At 47.2% G+C, this 24,105-nt stretch overlaps 1 protein-coding gene across 3 annotated transcripts in view; it reads right to left on the bottom strand.

Moving 5' to 3' along the window:
* The window catches only part of PLD5 (phospholipase D family member 5), a 400,444-nt gene that overhangs the window by 24,031 nt on the left and 352,308 nt on the right, over positions 1–24,105 (bottom strand). For all 3 annotated transcript variants that reach the window (XM_045981914.1, XM_045981916.1, XM_045981915.1), the window contains exons 6-7: positions 13,133–13,330; positions 5,479–5,615 (exon numbers count right to left, since the gene is read on the bottom strand). In XM_045981914.1, coding sequence (XP_045837870.1) covers positions 5,479–5,615; positions 13,133–13,330 — 335 coding nt within the window. The remainder of the gene's footprint in view (positions 1–5,478; positions 5,616–13,132; positions 13,331–24,105) is intronic.

Here is a 24,105-nt window from a genome sequence, read left to right as displayed (position 1 = left end):
ATGTGATGGGTTTTCCTGCTTTTTCAGAGGATTCATCATTGGTGTAAAGGAATGCAACCGATGTTGTATCTTAACACTGTACTGAAATTATTGATTAATTCCAACAGGTTTTTTTTTTTTTTAATTTATTTGACAGAGATCACAAGTAGGCAGAGAGGCAGGCAGAGACAGAGGAGGAAGCAGGCTCCTCGCGGAGCAGAGAGCCCGATGCAGGGCTCGATCCCAGGACCCTGGGATCATGACCTGAGCTGAAGGCAGAGGCTTTAACCCGCTGAGCCACCCAGGCGCCCCAACCAACAGGTTTTTTTTTTTTTTTAAACTGATTTTCTAGGATTTTCTACATATAAGATTATATCCTCAGCAAATAATGATAATTTTACTTCCTTCTTCCCAACGTGTATTCCTTTTATTTCTTGCCTGACTGCTCTGGCTACGGCTCCCAAGACTGTATTGGGTAAGACTGCTGACAGTAGGCATCCTCGCTTTTTTCCTGATCCTGGGGGAAATGCTTTTAATTTCTCTCCAGTGAGTATAATGTTAGCTGTTGGTTTGCCATATGTGGCCTTTATCATGCTGAGTTATCGTCCTTCAGCACCCGTGTTAGAGGTGTTTTTTTTTAATTATCATGAAAGGGTGCTTTATTTTGTCAAATGGTTTTTCTTTGTCTATTGAGATGATCGTGTCATATTTATCATTTTACTGATGCAGTGTATTTGCATTTGTTGACTTGCACATGTTGAAATATCATTATATTCCGGGGATAAAATCCCATTTGTTCATTGTGTATAATCCTTTTTAATGTGTTCCTGAATTCAGTCTGCTAATATTCTCTTGAGAATATTTGCATCTATATCCATCAGGGATACTGGTCTATAGTTTTCTTTCTTGTGGTCCCCTCATCCGGTTTTGGTAGCAAAGTAATGCTGGCCTCACAGAATGAGTTTGAAAGTGTTTCTCCTTCTTGGTATTTTGAACAAGTTTGGGGGAGGACTGGTGTTAATTCTTCTTTAAACGTCTGGAAGCCATCTGGTCCTGAGGTTTCTTGTGTTGGGAGTTTTTTGATTACTGATTCAATCTCTTTACTCACAACTGGTCTGATCAGATTTTCTACATCTTCCTGTGTTAGTCTTCATAGGTTGTGTGTTTCTAGAAATGTAGTCATTTCTTTTAGTTTACTTAATTTCTTGACATATAATTGTTCAGAGTAGTCTCATAATTTTAGGTATTTCTGTAGTATCACTCGTAATGTCTTCTCTTTCTTGTTTATTTCTTTGTGCTTTCTCTCTTTTTTCCTTAGTCTAGCTAAAGGCTTCAATTTTGTTCTTCTTTTCAGAGAACCAGTTCTTGGTTTGTTGATACTTTCTATTGATTTGGTCTCTATGTCATTTATTTCTGCTCTGATACTTATTTTTTTAGTTCCTTGTGGTGTAAAGTGAGGTTATTTAAGATCTTTCTCATTTCCCAGTGTATGTATTTGTAGTCATAAACTTTCTTCTTGGATCTGCTCTTATGCACCCCATAATATTCGATATGTTGTGTTTTCAAGACAATTTTTTCTCTTTTGATTCCTCCTTTGACCCAACGGCTCTTTAGAAGTGCTTTTAGTTTCACATATTTGTAGATCCTTTTACTTTCTTCTTGTTGATTCCTAGTTTCATATGATTGTGGTCAGAGAAGATAGTTGGTATGATTTCAACTCTCTTAAATTTGCTGATTTGTGGCTTAACATGTGATTTATCCTGGGGAATGTTCCATGTGCACTTGAGAAGAAGGTGTATTCTGCTGCCGTCGGGTGTGATGTTCTGTGTACGCCTGCTAAGTCCATTTGTTCTAAAGCCAGGTTCTGCTGCAACATTTTCTTGTTGACTTTCTGTCCGGTTGGTTTATCCATGGCTGATGTGGGGTATTAGAGTGCCCTACAATTACTGCATTATTGTCTATCTCTCCCTTATGATCCCTCATTAATTGCTTAATATGTTTTGAAGTCGCAGTGCTGGCAGCAAGCACGTGTTTTACGATTGCTCTATCTTCTTGATGTACTGGCCCCTTTCCGGCTTAAAGTCTATTTTGTCTGATATAAGTATGGTTACACTTGCCTTCATTTCTGTTCGCGTCATCTTGCATTCCTGCATCTGAGCCTGTACGTGTCTCTAGAGCTGAAGTGAGTCCCCTATAGGAAGCGTATTTGCTTTTTTGTCCCTCCAGCCGCTCTGTGCCTTTTGATTGGTGAGTTCAATGCATTTTCACTGAGGGTGATTTCTAACGGGTAAGCATTTACTTCCTACTGGCCATTTTATCTCCTGCCTTCTGGTTTTATTTTTCCGTGTTTCTTTTTCTTTCTGTTTCGGTCTGCTTTTGCCAGTTGGTGGTTTTCCAGGATGATTTGGTCGTTTCTCCCTCTTTTTTGTTTCACATCTCTGCTCTAGATTTTTGTCATGTAGTTACAATGGGGTTTACACAAGGCATCTCACAGAAAAAAACAGTCTTTTCTCTACTGACTGAACTTTTCTTTTCACCTATCATCCTTTTGCTCCTCTCCTCCTGTATTTTCGATGTCGTGATGTTACCTCTTCGTCAGCTGTGACTTCATCCCCGGTTTTAGCAGCAAGAGTTATTTTAACAGTCTTTTCCTTTAATACAGTTAAGAGTATAATCTACTATTCCAAAAAGGAGTTACAATATTACAATATTCTAATTCCAACTGCTTGTTTATCACCTTAATCGGAACTTAGTGTGCTTTCATTTTGTTGTTTTTGTTTCAATTTGAAGGGCTCCCTTCAACACCTCTCATAGGGCAAGTCTCTGAGTGGTGAACTCCCTGAGCTTTTGTTTTTCTGCGAAAGGCTTTATTTCTCCTTCGCGTCCAAAAGGTAACTTTGCCAGAGGGGGTTCTTGGCTGCCAGCCTACATTTTTATTGTTCCTTCATACTTTTACTGATTTCCTTCTGAAAGATGTACTGCACGTGACTGAGGAAATAATGAACCACCGCACACTGAGAACCAAATAAATAAGCAAATTGCTTAAAGAAAGAGCACCGATTGTTAAAACAGGAAGAAGTGAAATAGAGCCTCCGGTTTTTTTACTGCAAGATCTACTTGGCCACATATCATGGTTCTGCTCTTCCTACTTTTTCGAAAAGTAGAAGTTGCTTCTAACATTGCTGCTAAGTGAGGGTGTGTATATTTTTTTACACGTTGCCAACTATTTCTACTTTGGGAGCATGTGAATTTTTCCTTTTGTTTGGGTTTTAGCAGTGCGTAGACTAAAAGTTAAGTCTGTAGCATATTTGATAATATCTACTTGTTTATTCAAGTTGAAACCACTCTGAAAGATTTCTCCAGGACAATGTAAAAGACAAGGAGCCAGGCTGACTTAAATATTTTTTCCTTTTTTTTTAATTGTAATGAAAATGTAATATACAGAAACAAAAGAAAATTTTCTCATAGACTGGCTAGTGGTGATGTTATTCAAAATTGTCTTTCAAACCTGAAAGACCCAGCTTGCTTTATTATTTTTTTTATACTACCAAAAAAGAATGTTTTGCCACAAATGAATAATGGACAGAGACATGTCATTGGCATGTTTGTAATTATGAAATATCTAGAGCCCATTTACACTTGATAAAAAAAATAGTTAAAGGTAATTAGAGTATTTATTTTAAAGTAAGGCAAAAGCTCATCTGGTTACAGTTGAGATTTTAATGGTCCTACTTTCAGATTTATGAGTGGAGGCATTAAATGCTTAAAGCAGTTTGTTGTTTTCCCTTGGTGAGGCCATGAAAGGAAGAAAAAGTGTCGCTCTGTGCGGCTTCACTGTTACACCGCAGCACGAATGAAGTCATGCCACCACTCACAGAAGCAAAATGCACCAAAACAAGCAAAAACCAAACCAAATGGACGTTCTCAGCTGACACAAACTTCAGTGTCTTTTCTCAGGGGTTTTCCAATTTTTTTTTTCATTCCTACATATTTAATTACAGCCTAGATGTTTGAACTATTTCTCATGTCTCTGATGACTTTTCATCAGAATCCTTGACAACAGTGGCAGGTCTGGTAAGTATGAGAAAAGAACTCTCCTTTGACTCACAGCTGAAATGGGAGATTAGTAACCCAAACGCAAAACTTCATGTGAGTTTTCCATTCTTTATCGTTCTTTTAGTTTTCTCTAACTTTTGCGTTTCCAAGATATTTTAGGTTCTCCATGCTAACTCCCTTTCCCTGTCCCACTCCCCCAGCCACAAAGGAGCTTAATTTTGTTCCTGGGACTTCATGGGATGAAGGTTTTGTCAATCCTAAGAAATCATCCTCCATAAACTTGACCTTCTTCTTCTTGCACAATAACGGAAAAATCAGGCAAAACCTATCTATTAGGTTTCAAAATCGTCCCCAGGGGGAGTCGACATCTAAAATGACATCGGAAACACCACACACAATAAATGAGAGGAAAATGAAAAGGAGGGCTAGAAACCGTGCACAAGTAGATGGGTAAAAACCTATAAATATTCAAGTGTGTACCGCATTTTAAAGTGAAAGTGTTTTTGTAGTGGCTCCAGCAGTTCTGGGAGAAACGTGCTTTCGCAATCCTACAGCCATCTGCACGAGGAAGCACGTTATGCCTCTGTGGGGTTGGCAACTTAAAAAACATTCAAGCAATGGAGAGCACGCGTATCATTTCACCGTGGCAAATGGTTATTTTGAAATTGTAGTTTTCCAAATTAAAAAGTCTCAGGTGGTACTCCCAGAAATGTGCCTCTGAAAACTTTTCCCGGACGAAATGTGTTCTTTAGAAGACAAGCACCCAGATCTTTGCACTCCCAGCAGGACAGCAAAAGCAGGAAACATTTGGGGGCAGAGCCACGCCTGTATCCATGTAACTATTCAGGGACTACACACTGCCCCAAACAGTGATGAATTATTGAAAAAAAAAAATCCCTTTATTTTTAAAACGCTTTCTTCTTCATAGAGAGGAATGGATTGACCGAGAACATACATGTTCTGAGTCTCCTCCTTCTTGAAGCTGAAAGCATGTGAAAGTGGAGCGTTGAAAGAAGACTGGCGGGGACCCAGGGAGATGACGTCTCCTCCACGGGAGGTCCTGCCAGGCCTCCTCAGTGTCAGCATGTCCTTCAGGGACACCTGCGACCGCATCTTCAAGACGTAGTTTTATTCCATTTACTTTTATTTTTCAAATAACGCTCAGGTCGACAACACCCCCGTCTTCACTTTAAAGTCGTTCCCGTGCCTGTAAGGTAGAGCACTGGGGAACACTGGCAGGAGGCGACGACCCCTGAGTCCTGCAGATGGACTGAGGGAGGAGACGTGTCACAGGGAAGATCCGAATGCAGACCGAGGAGGTCTGATGGGCAGCGACCTAAGGTGAACAGAGAGCATCTCCGGGTGCAGGCTGGCTCCCCGGGGTCCCCCATGTGTGCCTGGCCCTGAGAATGGGCTCGAGGACGAGGCTGTGCGCTCACTGACCTTTTGGTGCTGGTGCTGGAGATGGGCAGGTAGTCTGTGACCGCGATGTAGACGTACTGCTTGGCGTCATCGATCACGCTGTAGATGGCATCGATGTCGAAGCTTCTGTTCTTGGGGCAGAAGAGCTTGGGAGAATTCTGCGAAAACACACAAAAAACCAAGCGTTTAGAAGACTGCTTTTTGTTAGCTGGGGCTTTCTCTCTTTTGTTGCTGTTTTTGACATGTTCTTATGGAGCTTGGTTTTTGGGTCAAGTTTTGCAAACCAACTTCGCAGTTCTGGATGAGATCGGACAAATACATACGCGATCCTAACACAGCTGAGGCATGTTCAGATCAGTGTGTGCTAGGACGGGTCTCGAGGCTGTCCTTTATGTCTGTTTTGGGAGGGAATTCTAGCATTCGATACCCACACCCCTGATTTGGGGAGCACTCTAGCTCTAAACTTAGGGGGGTCCTGCGGACACCTTGTCAGGCAGAGCTGCAAATTTTCTCAGGCGTTACCGTGTAGTACATATTCTATACAGATGGCAAGTGGAGGGGTGTGCGTAATCCAAGGGGTGCTTTGTACCGGAAGTCTGAATACATGGTTTCTGGAACTCCCTGCTCTGGGGGCACTGGGTCTCTCATCCAAGGCTCGGGCTCCCCACATCACGCTGCTGGGAATCCTCAACCCGGCTTAGGGAAGACGAAGTGGGTGTTCTAGATCCCAACCTGGAGGAACGCAGAGTGGGGGAGAGGGGCAGGAAAGGAGCCTGGTGAGCCCCCACCCCCCGACCTTGGCATCCCTGCTCAGAAAGTCACCTTGGCAGCTGACTATCAGATGGTTTTTGATTATTTAAATGATTTTTACTGGAATGAGGGTGAGCTTCTGAGTCTTTGAAAAAGACTAACGCCAAAACAACAACAAACCCTCATGAATGGACATAAAATAGAAACAAACCATACCACACAAAGGCAATAGAAAACAAACGAAACCCAGAGCTCTCTCTCACCCTTCACGCAGCACATACATGGCAGTTACTCCGGCTGTCCCCGGGACACATGTTCTTGCTTCTACAGCGTCTCCTGTGTCTCCCTGTCCCTCCTGCCATTTCTCCCTAGTGCTCTTGGCTGGGACTTTAACACATCATTTCCTTGTCACCATGATGTAAACACACACACACACACACGTCAAGCTCAGCATTCCTGGTCTGGGAATCCTGCCTGAACTCATCGGAGGGGTCTATCTCTGGCCCTCTGCCCTGGCGTCCTGTTTCTCTGCCTGCCTCCTGGGCCAGCCACCATGCCCTCCATGCCCCAAAGGGAAGGAACGGCCCAGCCCCCATCTGTGTGCTCTGCGTGTTTGCTCCCGCTGGCATTTCTGACCATCAGAGTCCTATACTTTCTCTAAGTTCCAGCTCAAGGATGAGCCCCTCCGTGGAACTTCTTTATTTCCTTGCTCAGAGGCTCCTTCTCCTTTCTCTGGCCTCTCATAATGATTTATCTGTGATATTAGTTAGCCTATGGCCCCTGCCCCATCTGCCTGCTGAGACAGTCACTGGCTGGATTTTAGGGATTGTACGCCACTCATTTTTCTGTCTCTATCAACACAGTCAATATGGAAACGACTTAATTCCCTCAGCCTGTTGGGTCTACTTTAAATGTTAGCACCAGGGTGCCTGGGTGGCTCAGTCAGTTAAGTGGCTGCCTTTGGCTTTGGTCATGATCCCAGAGTCCTGGGATCGAGTCCCGCGTGGGGCTCCCTGCTCGGCGGGGAGTCTGCTTCTCCCTCTGCCGCTCCTCCTGTTTGTACTTTCTCTCTCTGTGTGTGTCAAATAAGTAAATAAAATCTTAAAATGTTAGCACCACACCAGGGCCTGAGCCAGTCCTGACGCGCAGGCGGAGGCCCCTGTTTTTGTCTCAGGAGTCTCCTGGACTTCCTTGCGTGTTCCCAAAACTAGTTTTGGTCTCAGGGAGGAGCAAATGGAGGCGTAGTGTCATTGGTCTCTTCACATCTGGTCCTGCGTGGTGCCATCCAGTGCTCCTGGCCCTGCTCCAGCATTTACAGTCTGCGGCGTCTGGGCGGGGTCCTGTCCACCTGCTGACCCCGGGGCTGAAGGGCGTGCGGGTCATCACGGGACACGCCGGTCGCACTGTCTGGGCTCCGAGCCTCTTCTGTGCTTGCTGGACTTTGTTCAGCCAATAGCACTTAGCACCTGCCACATCCTAGCTCTAGTCTGGCCACTCGGCGTACATCGGTGGCCCAAGTAAGTTGCTGGCTTGGTGGCGTTTATTTGAGCCCATGACATGGGGTTGTCTTCATGAGTCTGGGTGCTTCTGCACTGCCGTGTGCCCCGCTGGGTTGCGTATCTCCAGCACCTGGTTATCTCCGTGCCACTCCTAGCCCCTGCTATGTACCAGTATGTGTGGGCTGAACGTGAGAGGGCTTCCAAGTTAACCAGCGCTGCGGGTCGGAGGGACTCCCGGACCTGACTCCTGGTGGAGCTGCTTCACGCTGGGTATTTCTGTCCGCGCGGGAACAGCCCTGGACATGCACTTGCCCGCTGCGTTGCTTCCTACGATCCCATCGCCGAACCCGATGCCTGGAGTGTGGCAGGTGTCGCATGTGTGTATTAGGGAAATGCGTGACTATTTGTATCAGTCCCCCCAGCCCTGGGGGCGTGGCAGTGCCTGACGGTGTATTCCAGAGTCCGTTACCTTTGAAAATAGTGTCTGGATATACTAGTGGCTTTGAAATATTTGCTCAAGACGTAAGTGAATGAACAACCACCTAAAGAATGACTGATCTACTGGTCCGACAGAGGAAGTTAACTCGTTCCAGTAATTTAATTAGATAGAAAGCTGTTAAGTTTCCCTCTTACTGGTCCTGAATTAATTTTTTTAAGATTTTATTTACTTATTTGACAGTGAGAGGGCACAAGCAGGGGCAGTGGCAGGCAGAGGGAGAGGAGGAAGAAGGCTTCCTGCCAAGCAGAGAGCCGGATGTGGGGCTCAATCCCAGAACCCTGGGATCATGACCTGAGCCGAAGGCAGACGCTTACTTCAGCGAGCCACCCAGGCAGCCCCTGAATTAATTTTCTGAGCCTTGCACTGTGTACTCCTTTCTTATGGGAAGGAGCAGGAAAACATTCTCTTTGTTTTGGCTCTGGGATGACCTTTTACCACTCCGGTTCTCTCCTGCACCGGCATCTACGCAATATGTTTCTCTCTCAGATCAATTAGTGCCTTAAACATGCACATAACTTGCGTTGTATAGACTTTAAATACCTGCCTTAGCAGGCTTCTGATTTCTTTCACAACTGTTTCCTGGTTCGTAAAAAGTCCACACTCCATCCCAAGAATATATAAGTTAAAATATATTAAACACAAAAAGCTGGCCCCACGGAAGGGAAAAATATTTGCAAACTGTATATGTGGAATGTATAAGAACACTTACCACTCAGGAATAAAAATCCAAGTAAAGTGGGCAAAGGATCGGAAAGACATGTCTCAGAAAAGATGGATGAAAGGCCAACAAACAAATCAAAATATACAAGTAAAAACCACAGGGACATACCATTTCACACCCACACACCCACCAGGAGGGGTGAAATAAAATCGAAAATAACAGGCATTGGGAAAGATGTGGAGACACGGGAGCCGTCATTTGTTGCTGGTGGAATCGTAAACTGGGCAGACAGTTTGGAGAACGGTTTGTCAGTCTCAAAATGTGTCAGCTATCACATTACCCACGGTAGCTCTCCTGAGTCTATACCCCAAGACACTGGAAACGGGTGTTCAAATAAAACCTTGTACATCAAGCTTCACACCAGACTCTTCACAGGAGCCAGAAGATAGAAACTCCTAAATGTTCATCCGTCGATGGACAAATAAACCAAATGTGATACCTGGAATGTTATTTGATACCTGGGATGTTATAGGAGTGCTGTACTGATTCATGTTGTAACATTAATAGACTTTGAGTGAAAGGAGTCGAAAGACGACACCCTGTTGGGGGCCTGGGTGGCTCAGTCGGTAAAGCGTCGACTCTTGATTCTAGCTGGCGTCATGATCTCAGGGTCATGAGACTGAGCCCCATGTTGGGCTCTGGGCTCAGTGGGGAGGCTGCAAGAGTCTGTCTCCCTTTTTTTCTGCTCCCTCCTGTGCTCTCGCTCAAACAAATAAATCTTAAAAAAAAAAAAAAAGACTCTATTATTCCACTTATTCCACTAATATGAAATGCTAGAGAGGAGAACCCTAAGAGACAGTAGAGGAGTGGTTGCCAGGGGCTGGGGGAAGGAGACTATGGAGAGTGACCCCAGTGGGTGTGGTGTTTGTGGTGATGACAATATTCGAAATGAGACAGTGGATATGTAAGCACAGCTCTGGCCACGCTAAAACCCACCAAGTCATATACCTGGAAAGGGTGAATTTCATGGAATGTAAAGCATCTCTCCACAAAGTTATTCAAATGTAATTAACTACGAACTAGGGGAATAGAGCGGGGTATTTTCCACAGCGCCACGTTCTGCTTCATGCCTGCGCTCACTCACTAAATGCATCTCAGTGTACAGGACTGGATGGGTGAATGAAACCGTAATGAGGAATGAGATCTGTCTAGCACCCAGATCAGTAACAACAGACTTTGAGGGGTGCCTAGGTGGTTCCATTGGTTAAGCGTCTGCCATAGGCTCAGGTAATGATTCCAGGGTCCTGGGATCAAGTCCCACAGTGGGATCCCTACTCATGCTCTCTTTCACAAATAAATAAAATCTTAAAAAGAACAGACCTTGAACCAACTAGTCTTGATCTTGGAAAGCAAATTTATAATCTCAAGCGTTCTAAAGAGAAATCTACAAGACAAGACAAAAACACAGTCAACTATGGTTCCTGTTTCTGATTTCAGTGGGGAATGTAAACAGATCGAAACCATGTGGCTCCCAAGTGTTTAGAGATCACAGAGTTAAATCTCACCAAGCCTCTCTTTGGGTTCCACGAGAAAATTAGAAAAAATCCACATTTATATCATAACTTAAAATTTATAAATAACATGTTAAGTTATTAACCATCCCAAATCTAATTTGGGGAATGGTAATTCTTTTATTTATTTATTTATTTATTTATTTGACAGAGAGAGATCACAAGTAGGCAGAGAGGCAGGCAGAGAGAGTGAGAGGGAAGCAGGCTCCCCTCAGAGCAGAGAGCCAGACGCGGGACTCGATCCCAGGACCCTGAGATCATGACCCGAGCCAAAGGCAGCGGCTTATTAACACTGAGCCACCCAGGCGCCCCGGGAATGGTAATTCTTAAGGTCTTCAATAATATTTGTGTGTGTGTGTGTTAACTCAGTCTTGGGACTGTGAGATTATAAAAATATACTATTTTAGGGGCACCTGGGTGGCTCAGCAGGTTAAAACCTCTGCCTTCAGCTCAGGTCATGATCCCAGGGTCCTGGGATCGAGCCCCACATCGGGTTCTCTGCTCAGCGGGGAGCCTGCTTCCCCCCACCCCTCTCTGCCTACTTGTGATCTCTGTCAAATAAATAAATAAATCTTTAAAAATACATACATATATATACTATTTTAAGATATTTTATAACAAATACTTTGAATTTCAATAAATTTGTCTTGACATTTGTTAGGCATGTATTACTCAGAAAATTATATGCCTCCTAGAACTTTTTATTAAAATTACTAGTAATAAAACCAATCCCACATTTATTGCTGCTTTTTGGGAGCTGTAAGTAACGTGCTGGGAATAACAATGATGAAGATGGCCCTGTATATGGCCTTTGGAGGCTTTTAAATAGTGGGAGTGATGATCAATAAACAAACAGTTATGAAAATGTGATAAATGCTACATCAGGGGTGACATCAAGGAGCTTTGGGCAAATGTTACCCATTCCAGTGGTGGGGAGGTCTGACTTTATTTTTTACCTGCAAGATTTTATGCCTCTGCAAAAACCGTGTTCAATTAATATCTGTCGGACTGGAATTCAAAGGTAGGCTTGTATGAATAGGAAATAGAAGATAAAATAATAATATGAAAAATAAAAACAGAAAGCAGAGGCATTATACAATTTAAAAGGCTATTCCTGAAGGCATGTTTCAAAACTCTATTTATTTTGGGGCAAATCATTTAATAAAAAGCAACTGGTAAATCTGCCCTAGAATACAACAAAGGCCTTCGTTTTAGTAGATTTTATTAAGGGTCTGGCCTTCTCTCTGGGGCAGGTATGGTAACTTTGGGATCAACAAGGGGGGACTCGCCCAGCTTTTTAAGAGTCAGAATGTAAATATACACAAAACTCACATCCACCGAGCTCTAAGATTCAAACCATAAATTCAAAATCCAGCAAGTGTCTGAAATCTGCTGCGAATTCATCTATGCCTCGCTGCTTCCCAGCTGCTCTACTGCCTGAGCAAGTGTCCCTTGGGGTGTCATGTCGCCCTGTCACCTTCTGGATTCAGGGTTCCTTGGCCAATTTCCTATTGCTAGTTGTCTACAAATTCAGAATCAGAGCTGGCCTTCCCGCCCTACAGGGTTCTCTTGAGAGGAAATGAAACCGAATGCATGAAATAATTATGCTCCTAAAACGTCCTGCGCAATATGCTACTTGCGACTGCCTTGTGGACGGCTGCGTGTTTTAAAGAAAAGCGTTTTTTTTAGCTTGGTTTGATGAAAATCTTGCAGTCTGTGTTCTGCTATTTGTATTTATATGAATTTGTTAAGACAGAAAAACACCCTCTTTTGTCTCAGTTGCTACCTGGCTAAATTATCAGACTGTGCTTTGGGTTTGATCCGCAAAAAGGATGACCAACGTGTGGAATTGGGAGCATGGTTTTAAGCAGTTTATCTGAGCACTAGGATGAGCTGTGAATCCTGCTTCAAAACAAAATTCTAAGGTCTCACTCCAGACCACTGCTTCGATCCTGGGTAGGAGTAGGGGCTCTACATTTGCATTTTAAACAGGATCCCCAGCCAGTCTTTTTTAAGGTTTTTCTGTGACAGAGACACAGCGAGAGAGGAAACAGAGGCGGGGGCGAGGGGGGGGGAGTTGGGGGGAGAAGCGGGTTCCCCACGAGCAGGGAGCCCAATGTGGGGCTCGATCCCAGGACCCTGAGATCATGACCTGAGATGGAGGCAGACATCTAGATGACTGAGCCATCCAGGTGGCCCTGCCCCAGCCAGTTCTTAATTAAAGATTGGGGAGCAGGGCCGTAGGCACAGAGTCACACTGTCCATTCCCAGTGACACTGTGGGGCAGCCGTGGTGTGTGGGTGGCGGGGGTGGGGGGTGGATGTGGGGGATGGGTGGTGGTTTTCAGTGTAGTCAGGGGCCAGAGGCTGTGCCCTGCCCTGCCCTCAGCTTCAGTGACGTACAAACAGCTCTCCTTTTATCTGTGTTACACACTGGGGTTCCCTCAGATTCCTTTCATCAAAGGAGGATTCCGTGGCTAGAACGGAGGACCATGGTGATTGCAGGAGCTAGGAATAAGTATTAACCTTCATCATTGTTCTCCTCACTGGGGACAGCCGAGCCTGAGAGCAGGCGTATCTTACCTCTTCCAGGGAGGGGACAGAACTGATGTTGAGGATTCGGGATGGCCCGGCCCCGGATCGTACGCGAACGTTCCAGCTTGGGAGGAAGGAGGAGCGGGAGGGCAAGGACTCACCGACACAAAGGCTTGAGATTTGGTTTCGTTCAGCTGAAGCTGCAACTTCTTCTCGTTGTCGTAGACACCATAGAGCCTCTTGGACCAGGTCTGAGGCACTCGGTTCTTGAATTTTAATGAGCTGTACAGAGCGAATATCCTCTGTAAGTCCAGGACCAGGCAGCTGCAGTTGTAGAAGATGACCCCAAGCTCTTTCATCTGTGGGATTAAAACAGAGAGAGCATAGATGTCACCTAAAACGGATGGTGTCCGTTTCAGAGGAAAAAGACGGGCAAGAATGCGGTCCTGGGGACTTTGTTTCCTGCGGCTGTTACACAGAAGTGTGTGGATACAGTCACAGTCTGGGATATAGAAGCGATGCCGTATAAAAGTGCTTCAGTATTTAAGGAGAACTGTGGCCTGCCATTTTGCATTGGGGGATCTTACAGATAATTTTTTCCATATTCACTTCCACTTTTATTTATGTCAGAGAGATAGAGTATTTGTAAGCATGAGCAGGAAGAGGGGCAGAGGGAGAAGCGGACTCCCCGCTGAGCAGGGAGCATGACAGGGGGGCTTGATCCCAGGACCCTGGGATGGTGACCTGAGCCACCCAGGTGCCCCTTCCTCCATTTTTCCTATCAGATCTTCAGGTTCATTTCCTTAGAATATTTTTTCCGTATGAATCCTTAAATCACCAGCAATATAAAGGTAGGGTTTTAAGGGCAGCTTCACGGAAAGGTTTAGATCGTGCATTCTGAAGTCATGATAAGGAAAATCTGTGTTCTGAGGTGGCGGACCAGTCCAGCAGGGGAATCCCAGTCCCGGCCGCAGGGCCATTTCTTGTTCTCTGCCACCGACCCTGCTGGCCGCGGCGTCAAGAGTGGCTGGCACAGATGCGGAAGTAAAGTGTAGAAACTACCCCTTTGTGCTTAGGCCTCACACCTTGAGAGATTACGCTCTTCCGGGCCCACCGCCATGAAATGAACCTCTGATCCTCCAAGCGCCGCTTGGGTTTGGGGCCAGGACCCAGTCCAGGTTCGCAACACGTGGTTCCCACGCCGGTACCATTGCGGCCACCGGTTTGCGGCGGCGGTGACGCACGAGGGTCGTAAAGGAGAAGGCGCGCGGCCTGGTTTCCGGCAGCCTCCGGTGCACGGGCCTCAGCCGGCAGTTCCCGCCGGACTCTCAGGAGACTTGGCAGGTGAGGACCTGGTCGCCGCGTCGGGTTCCGGCGAGGCCCGCGGCCCCAGGACCCCGTCAGGCCCCCGTCAGGATGGAAGGGGAGACTGACCTCCTCCCAGGCATCTCTGAGGTCTCACAGGTACGGACTCCCGGGGGGGGGGTTCCCTCTGGTCAGGAACCCCCCGAAAGGAGGGACAGGAAAGAATTTCCGGGAGGAAAGGAATTGCACAGGTCAGGGCCTCGGGGAGGAACTGTAAGAACTTGGCTGTGAAAGCGCGAGTGGATGTGCAGTTTGACCTGGCGGGTCAGGCGGCCTGAGTCCGTGGCTCCACGGGCGGCACCGTTAGGGCCCCCAGAAGCGTACGGAGTCCGAGTGGGCCCTGACCCGTCTCCGGGGTGACCTCAGAGGGGCTAAACCGAGCCCTTGGGGTGCCAGTTTGGGGTTTATATGGACTCGCAGTGGCTAAGAGGCACGTAGGTCTCCTCCGGGAGGGCGGGCAGGCGGGCCTCTGCCTGGTCTCTGCTCTGCAGGGACACCCACCCTTTGTCTGTCTCTGTGCCAGCGACACACGGGAACATCACTAGGGGACCAAGGCAGAGTCAGCCTACAATCCCAGACTGTAGGATCAAAATTTGAGAAATGGGTTTTCAAAAGACTATGGAGTTAAAATGCATCCTGCAAGCTGAGAACCCTATGTGAGTTAGAATGACCCACCTTCAATGCTGGATGGCCTTCAAAAGGGACATTAGCTGTCCCAGCGACTCATCGGGTGTGGCTCATTGTAACAGGAACACCAAAACACCCTGACCAGTGTCTGCACATTGACTCCTGGTTAGGACTTGCCCAGACCCCACCCCCTGGGTGCCATTCGCTTGCAATAGGCAGGGGTGGGCCAAGGTCTGAATTGCCTCATCCAAATGGTCCAAAAAGACCAAAAGAAGCCCCAGCCTCCACAGATCCCAGTCAGAGATCCCAAGGCTAAACCGATCCTGTCCCCTCTGTACGCACCCCTAAGACCGTCTACACCTGCCTCCTCCTCTAGTTCCAGACAGTCCACCGCCATCAGTCTCCCCTGGCACCCCAGGCCCAGAGGATCTACTTTCTCTAAGTCCAGCAGCCAGACTGTTTCCCAGGCCAAGCCAAGCGCCCTCCAAATGCCGGTACAAGAAAAGCAAGAACCGGAGCGGCACCATAAAGACACGACAGTCCAGCCTGGCCGTTCCATGATGTATTATCAACCTTTCTCCACCACCGACCCCTTCAAGTGGACACACAAGCCCACCTGTTCATTCTGGGGAAGGTTTCCAGGGTGGCCCTGTTGACAGGTCTATAGGGTGGAGAGGCCCCAACCACCAAACGGGGGAAACCCAGAACCCCCATAGCCAGGGATCAGTGTGCCTACTGTAAAGAAAAGGGGCATTAGAATAAAGTATGTCTCAACTGGTGAAAGGCTCCCTGAAAAGGGGGACCTCTAGGCCTTGCAGAAATAGACTGAGGGGAACCAGGCTCTCTCCTCCTTGGCCACCATGAGCTCATGGTTGGAATAAAAATAGGGGGCCAGCCAGTGATTTCCATGGTTGACACTGGGGCCAAGTACTCTATGTCACCTCCCCAGTGGCCCCTTTCAGCAAGAGGACTGCGATCATCCTTGGGGCTACGAGGACACAGCCAATTTGCCAGGCTCGTCAGTGTAAACTCAGGGGCCACAGGGTCCAACATGAGTTCCTCTATATCTAACTGATTGCCCCGTCCCCCTCCTGGGCTGAGGCATACTCTCCAAGCTTGGGGTTCAGATAACCTTTGAGCCCACCAGGCACACCAGCCTCCGACCGAACCCAGGGCAAGAGGAGACAGGGTCTTTGGTACTAGCAATTACCACGCCAAGGGAAAAAGAATGGAGGCTATTCTGTGCCCAGACGGAGATGAATGGCCTGCCAGAGTTCAGGTTCACTTCCTTTCAGTATGGTCTAAAGAAAACCCACCTGGACTAGCCCAGAATCGGGCTCCTATCATTTCTGAACTGATCCCGGGAGCCCAACCCCAGAGGCAAAGGCAGTATCCCCTCCCACAGGAAGCTAATGTTCGCATTCAAGAACACCTGGCCAGATTTAAAAAGCAGGTATCCTGATCGAGTGCCAGTCGGCCTGGCATACCCCACTCCCGCCAGTCAAGAAGCCAGGAGGGGATATCGACCAGTTCAAGGCCTCTGACCATCAACAAGGTAGCCATCTCCCTGTACCGAGTCATCCCAAATGCATGCACCCTCCTCCAGGATGTGGATGACCTCCTCGCCAGTGACTGCATAAAAGGCACAAAGGATCGCCTACAGCTCCTGTCAAACTCAGGATATCGAATCTCAGGGAAGAAGACCTAAATCTGCCAACAACAGGTCTGATACCTCCATTTCCTCCTCACCCAAGAGAAGAGAGAACTAGGGCCAGAGAGAAAGAAAGCCACCATCTCTTTGCCACAGCCCCAGAAAAGGGCCTACGAGAATTCCTGGGGCCTGCAGGATTCTCCCGCATCCGGATTCCTGGGTTCTCGGCAATAACAAGACCCCTCCACGATCTCTTAGGGGGACCAAATCGAAAACCCCCTGCCTGGACTGAGAAAGCAGAAGCTGCCTTCACAGACATAAAGGCTGCCCTGGGCGGGCTCTAGCCCTAGGCCTACCAAATATAGAAAAACCCTTCAATCTCGTTGTACATAAAAAAAGATAGCCCTTGGGGTACCTACCCAGACAGTTGGGCCTTGACAATGGCCAGCGGCTTTTCTGTCAAAGAGACTGGACTCTGTGGCAGCAGGATGGCCCCCGTGCCTCAGGGCACTAGCAGCCACAGTCCTACTCATTAAGGAGGAGACAGGCTCACCCTGGGACAAGAACTTAACACCCAGCTCTCTCATGCAGTTACATCCCTCATGAACACACAGCGGCACCACTTCCTTTCCAACTCCTGGCTAGCACACTACCAAGGGCTCCTCTGCGAGAATCCATTAGTCACCCTCAGAACAGTAAGGACATTAAACCCAGCAACCTCTCTCCCCCTGGAAGAGGGGGAACTAGACCATGACTGCTCTGAGGTAACTGATAAAGTCTAAGTGAGCCGTCCAGACTTACAGGATTAAGCCATAAAGAATCTAGAGCTCATGCTGTTCAGCAGTGGCAACAATTACCACAAGAGGGTGCCTGGAAAGCGGGTTATGCAATGACCATGACCACTGAAGTCCTAGAAGCTAAGGCATTACCAGCTGGATGGTCAGCACAACAGGCTGAACTATACGCTTTAGTCTGAGCCCTCACCCTCAGTGAAGGCAAGTGGGTCAACATCCACACTGACTCTCGGTACATCTTCCCTACTGTGCGTCTGTCTACAAGGGACCATCTACAAGGAGAGGGGCCTCCTCACTGGTGCAGAAAAATCTATCGAAAACAAAGAAGAGACACTAAAACTCCTTGAAGCCATCTGGCTTCCAAGAGAAGCAGCAATCCTGTACTATAAGGGACCCCAGAAAGGAGACGACCCTATAGCATGGGGAAATCATCTGGCAAATGAGGCTGCCAAGACCGCAGCCAATAAGGACACGGACAGAGCTCCTTCCCTCACCATGGCCCTGACACCCCCAGAAGAAGTCCCTCCACCCAGTTACACTAAGAAGAAAAAAAATGGCCCATGGCTGAGGGGCCACTCTGACTAAAAAGGGGTGATGGGTGATGCCAGATGGGCACGTCTTCATCCCAACAGCAACAGGAGGGCATCTAGTCAAGAAATACCACCGACTCACCCACCTAGGAAAAACTGCATTAGAGGCCCTTCTCCAGAGGCACGGCTGCATCCGCCAGCTGCCAGCACTGTGCTGAGCAACCAGTGAGTGGTATGTAACATGTGCTAAAAAATAATGCCCAGCCTGCTCTGCGGTCCCCACCAGGTGGCCAGAGGATGGGAGTAAGCCCTTTCAAAGAGCTAAAAATAGACTTTGCAGCCATGCAGCCGAGCAGGGGTTGAGATGTCTCCTAGTAATAGTATACACATTCCTGATTAAAACTCTTCAAAGTATAGGGATAGAGGGAACATTCCTCAACTTCAAAAAATTGATCTATGAAAAACCCAAGCAAATATCATTCTCAATGGGGAAAACCTGACAGCCTTCCCATTGAGATCAGGAACACAAGGATGCCCACTCTCACCACTGTTGTTCAACATAGTACTAGAAGTCCTAGCAACAGCAATCAGACAACAAAAAGAAATAAAATGTATTCACATTGGCAAAGAAGAAGTCAAACTCTCTTCGTAGATGACATGATCCTTTATATGGAAAACCCCAAAGACTCTAGCCCCAAACTACTAGAACTCATATAGCAATTCAGTAATGTGGCAGGATACAAAATCAACACGCAGAAATTAGTTGCTTTTTTATACACTAACAATAAAAATATAGAAAGGGAAATTAGAGAATCGATTCCATTTACTATGGCACCAAGAACCATAAGATACCTTGGAATAAACCTAACCAAAGAGGTAAAGGATCTATACTCCAGGAACTACGGAACACTTATGAAAGAAACTGAAGACACAAAAAGATGGAAAAGCATTCCATGCTCATGGATCAGAAGAATAAACATTGTTAAAATGTCTACATTGCACAGAGCAATCTATACTTTCAATGCCATCCTGATCAAAACTCCACAAGCATTATTCAAAGAGCAGGAACAAACATTCCTAAAATGTGTATGGAACCAGAAGAGACCCTAAATCGCTAAGGAAATGTTGAAAAAGAAAAACAAACCTGGCATCATGTTGCCTGATTTTAAGCTTTACTACAAAGACAGCAGAGTACTGGCACAAAAACAGACACATAAACCAGTGGAACAGAGTAGATAATCCAGATATGGACCCGCAACTCTGTGGTCAAATAATCAACAAAGCAGGAAAAAATATCCAGTGGAAAAAAGACAGTCTCTTCAATAAATGGTGCTGGGAAAATTGGACAGCTATGTAGAGAAGAATGAAACTTGACCATTCTTTTACACCATACACAAAGTTAAACTCAAAATGGATGAAAGACCTCAACGTGAGGCAGGAATCTATCAGAATTCTAGAGGAGAACATAGGTAGTAACCTCTTCGACACTGGCCACAGCAACTTTCAAGACATGTCTCCAAAGGCAAAGGAAACAAAAGCAAAAATGAACTTTTGGGACTTCAGCAAGGTAAAAAGCTTCTGCACAGCAAAGTAAACAGTCAACAAAACAGAGAGGCAATCCACAGAATGGGAGAAGATATTCACAAATGACAGTACAGACCAAGGGCTGATAATATATAAGATCTATAAAGAACTCCTCAAACTCAACACCCAAAAAACATAATCACGTCAAAAAAATGGGCAGAAGACATGAACAGACACTTCTCCAAAGAAGACATACACATGGCTAACAGACACATGAAAAAATGTTCATCATCATTAGCTATCAGGGAGATTCAAATCAAAACCACCTGAGATACCACCTTGCACCAGTTAGAATGGCCAAAATTAACAAGGTAAGAAACAACAAGTGTTGGAGAGGATGTGGAGAAAGGGGAACCCTCTTATACTGTTGGTGGGAATGCAAGCTAGTACAGCCACTCTGGAAAACAGTGTGGAAGATGCCTTAAGAAATTAAAAATAGAGCTACCCTATGACCCTGCAATTGCACTACTGGGTATTTACCCCAAAGATACAGATGTAGTGAAAAGAAGGGCCACCTGTACCCCAATGTTCATAGCAGCAATGGCCACAGTCGCCAAACTGTGGAAGGAGCGGAGATGCCCTTCAGCAAATGAAGGGATAAAGATGATGTGGTCCATATACACGATGGAGTATTATACCTCCATCAGAAAGGATGAATACCCAACTTTTGTATCAACATGGACAGGACTAGAGGAGATTATGCTGAGTGAAATAAGTCGAGCAGAGAAAGTCAATTATCATATGGTTTCACTTACTTGTGGAGCATAAGGAATAATACGGAGGACGTGAGGAAATGGGGAGGAAAAGTGCATTGGGGGAAATTGGAGGGGGAGAAGAACCATCAGAGACTGTGGACTCTGAGAAACAAACTAAGGGTTTTGGAGGGAGTGGAGTGGGGGGTGGGGGCTTGGGTGAGCCTGGTGGTGGGGATTAAGGAGGGCACGGATTGCATGGAGCACTGGGTGTGGGGCATAAACACTGAATTCTGGAACACTGAAAAAATTAAATTAAATTTTAAAAAATAGTATACACATTCTCTGGATGGGTTAAAGCCTTCCCGAACAGGACAGAGTGAAGCCAGAAAGGCCAAAGTTCTCTTATGGGAGATTATGCCCTAGTTCGGCCCGCCATTAGCAATCCACAGTAACGATGGGCCTGCATTTGTAGCAGACACTGCACAGGTCTTAATCAAGTCTCTCAACGTCACTTGGCTGCACACTGCCTTCTGGCCCCAAAGTTCAGGGAAAGTAAAGCGAATGAATCTCACTCTCAAGGGAACCTTAGCAGAGTTTTGTCAGGAGACTAACCTCCCAAGGCCAGATCTGCCACCCCTGGCCCTCCTGCGTGCCCACTGTATAACCCGGGATGCTAAGTTACTCCCCTTTCGAATTAGTGTATGGACCAGCTCCCCTGTGCCTGGGGAGTCTTCCAGGAAACTTACATTAGATTGGAGAAAAATAAATAAACATTTATTTAGGGTGGGGGCCACCCTAAATAAATGACAAAGTTGCACCACTGAGAGGCCCTGGTCTCCGCAGGGTCCCAGGTGCACGCCTTCCAGGAAGGAGATGCAATGTGGATCAAAGATTGGAAAAGAGACCCCCTAAAACCACAGTGGACAGGGCCTCACTCTTTGTTCTAACCACCCTACTGCCTTTAATGTCTCCTGTGTCACCTGTGGGTCCACCACTCCAGAGTGAAAAAAAGCCCATCACTCGGACAAAGAGCCAGAGCAATGACCAGTCAAACCCTGCACACCCACTCCAGCTTCGCCTCCAACGAGATCCCTCCGACTTAGGGACACCTGCTCGCTGCGCTCCCTAGTTCTCACCCACACGATATCCATCATCCTAGGGGTCAGACTCGACTCTATTGCCCCTGCTGGCTGGACTTTCCCCCAGAGACTTGCCATGACTGTTGTTTCTTGGGTGACCGTAGGGTGTTGTACTATACTTCCTTGTCCACTAGGTTGGATCTGCTGTCTGGCTAGCCACGATGGCGCCCTCTAACTAAAGCCGGGCCCCTCCACTTTTGCTGGCCGTCTGCTGTCTACTCCTAAGTGTATTTCACTGTGGTCTTTCTGAGCCCAGTCAGTCCTGGTCTTCTGCTGCCTGGGGTGTTGTTTCTCCTCACTGCCTGTAGCTTGCCCGACCTGGCAGGGGGGCAAACTCTCGCATCACCATTACTGGCAAATGGTTCCCTTGGCTCCTCCTCCTCATCGGCCCCCTCCTCATAGTAGCATTTGGTCCTCGTATTTTTAATGCCTTTACCAGGTCCACACTGCTCAGATGGCCAAGATGGGACTCCAGCTGCGCCTTACTCACTGTTGTCCGGTAGATAATAAAGATGACGTCCTCTAAACCAGGTATTTAAAGGGGCATCACGGGGGGAGTGATAAGGAAAATCTGGGTTCTGAGGTGGCCGACCAATCCAGCAAGGGAATCCCACTCCCGGCCCCAGGGCCATTCCAGGTTTTCCCCTGCCCCACTGACCACGGCCACAAGAGTGGCACAGATACGGAAGTAAAAGTGTATAAACTGCCCCTTTTGTTTGTGCTCAGGGCTCAGACCTTGAAATATTACTCTCCTCTGGGACTGCTGGCATGAAATAAACATCCGACTACCTAAGGTCTCCCAGGGCTGCTTGGTTTTTTGGCCAGGATGCAGTTCAGGTTCCTTAACAGTCAGACTGCCTGGAATTATGCTCAGTTCTGTGGCTTTCCATCTGCATGACTTTGTTGGACAAGACACATAATCTCTGGGTCTCATTCTCCTTCTACAAAACGGAGTTGAGTACTTATTCATACACCTGCTAGATGCTTTTAAAATGGTCAGGACATTTAAAAGGCTCAGAACGGCGCCTATGACTTGGCAAACACAAATAATTTGTTAACAATACACAAGAAGTGACTCCTATGAACACGGCACAAGCCTCAAGAAGAATACACCAATGCACTCCTGCGACGGAGAGACCACAGAGAGGATTTCTTCCACTTCCCGCCACGCACAGATGAAGGAGGGAAAGCTCAGGCACACCGGCAAAGACACCTGCCCAAGGGGGAGACCTAGCCAACAACAGGTTGAGAATCTGAATGCAGGTTTCTGACCTGCGATGGCGTACACCCAGGAACATAGCAGCGCCGTCTTCATCTGCGTCCAGGCTCGCTTTGTGAACGTTACAGACGCTTTCTCATTCAGTCGATGACGGCGACACAGTAACACACGGCTCATACACGAACAGCACGAGGATGCGTGTTCTGCGATCTGAATACCCAGAGATGGGTGTACTAGGGACGCCAGAGTCCCCTGATGTTAAACTCCCTCCTACCCCTTCCTCCAGCTCGCCACTGAAGACACTACTCAAGAATATAGAAGACGTCACCTGCTGTAGAGGACCCGCTAGGACTCCTCCAGTGTGTCCTGGAGGTCCTTCCCCACGCATCCACACGTGCTGGCTTCACGCCACCAGGCCACGTGGCTACGGAATGAGGTGCACGTGCTACTTCACCTGCAGACAGACTTGCCATGTTTCTCGAACGCGAGACATGAAGCAGTGAGCATCCGTGAGCTTCTTCCTTTGTGCATCTGTGCAAGTGCTCCGTTGGTACAGCTTCCTAGCACCGGATGTACACACACATTCAGGGTAATTAGAGGATAAAGTGGGCAGAGGCAGAGCAGAAGGGGCGTGTCAGGCATGTACAAAGGCACTGTGGCTGGTGGGGGGTGGGATATGATCGAGCTGGGAGGCTAAAGCAGAGTGAGCCAGGGAGAACATGTGTGAGTGTGTAAATGTTTTTCTGGGTAAAACTGTAGGGACACGGATAGCAGATCCTCAGGGGCTTCGAGCTGGGATAAACAGCTTAACATTTATGCTGAAGGTTAGGGGGAAGCAGGCAATGAGGGTAGGGGCATGACCAGGCTGTGAATTGGAAAGGTCTCCTGGGCTGTGGTGTGGAGACAGAAGACAGGGGGAGGGACCTGGGGCCTTCAGTCCCCGGGCCTTGGCAGGAGCCAGGTACAAGACTTACACGTTCCTCTATGGTTACCAATCTCGGAGATTTCAAAAAATTGTCTAGGGTAATTGCCAGTGATTGCTAATCTTATTTAACATTGAAGACAGAGCCCACCCTACTGTTTGCGGACAGGGTGTCAAGAACATTCAGCTCTGCATCTGACCTTCATGCTTTTGTATCTTTTTGCAGGTTGAATAATCAACACTGCCACATTATCTTCTCCAGGGGAGCCTTGAGCATTTTGCTTGAGCATCTCAACTTTTATACTGGTTTAGGAGGTATGAAACCAGGCTTTTTGTTTGGGGTCGGGGTGGGGGGTGGAGAAGCTGAGCTCTGGCTCCCATGTGGGTAAGTAGCTGATCCAGAAGGAGGGAAGGAAGGGAGGAAATGAGGAAGAAAGGAAGGGAGGGAGGAAAGTGGGGAGGTGGGAGAGAGGGAGGGAGCTGGTGGAGGGAAGGGGGGGTTTGGAAGAAAACAGCAGTGCTGGACCTGAGGCCAGAGACAGTGGATAGAAGTCTAAATCTTACACCAACCAGACACAGGGCCTTAGGGAAATCATCCTTTGTCTACT

This window comes from Meles meles, chromosome 17 (genome assembly GCF_922984935.1).
Source record: "Meles meles chromosome 17, mMelMel3.1 paternal haplotype, whole genome shotgun sequence".
Classification (NCBI taxonomy): Eukaryota; Metazoa; Chordata; class Mammalia; order Carnivora; family Mustelidae; genus Meles; species Meles meles.
This window is presented reverse-complemented; position numbering and strand designations above follow the sequence as displayed.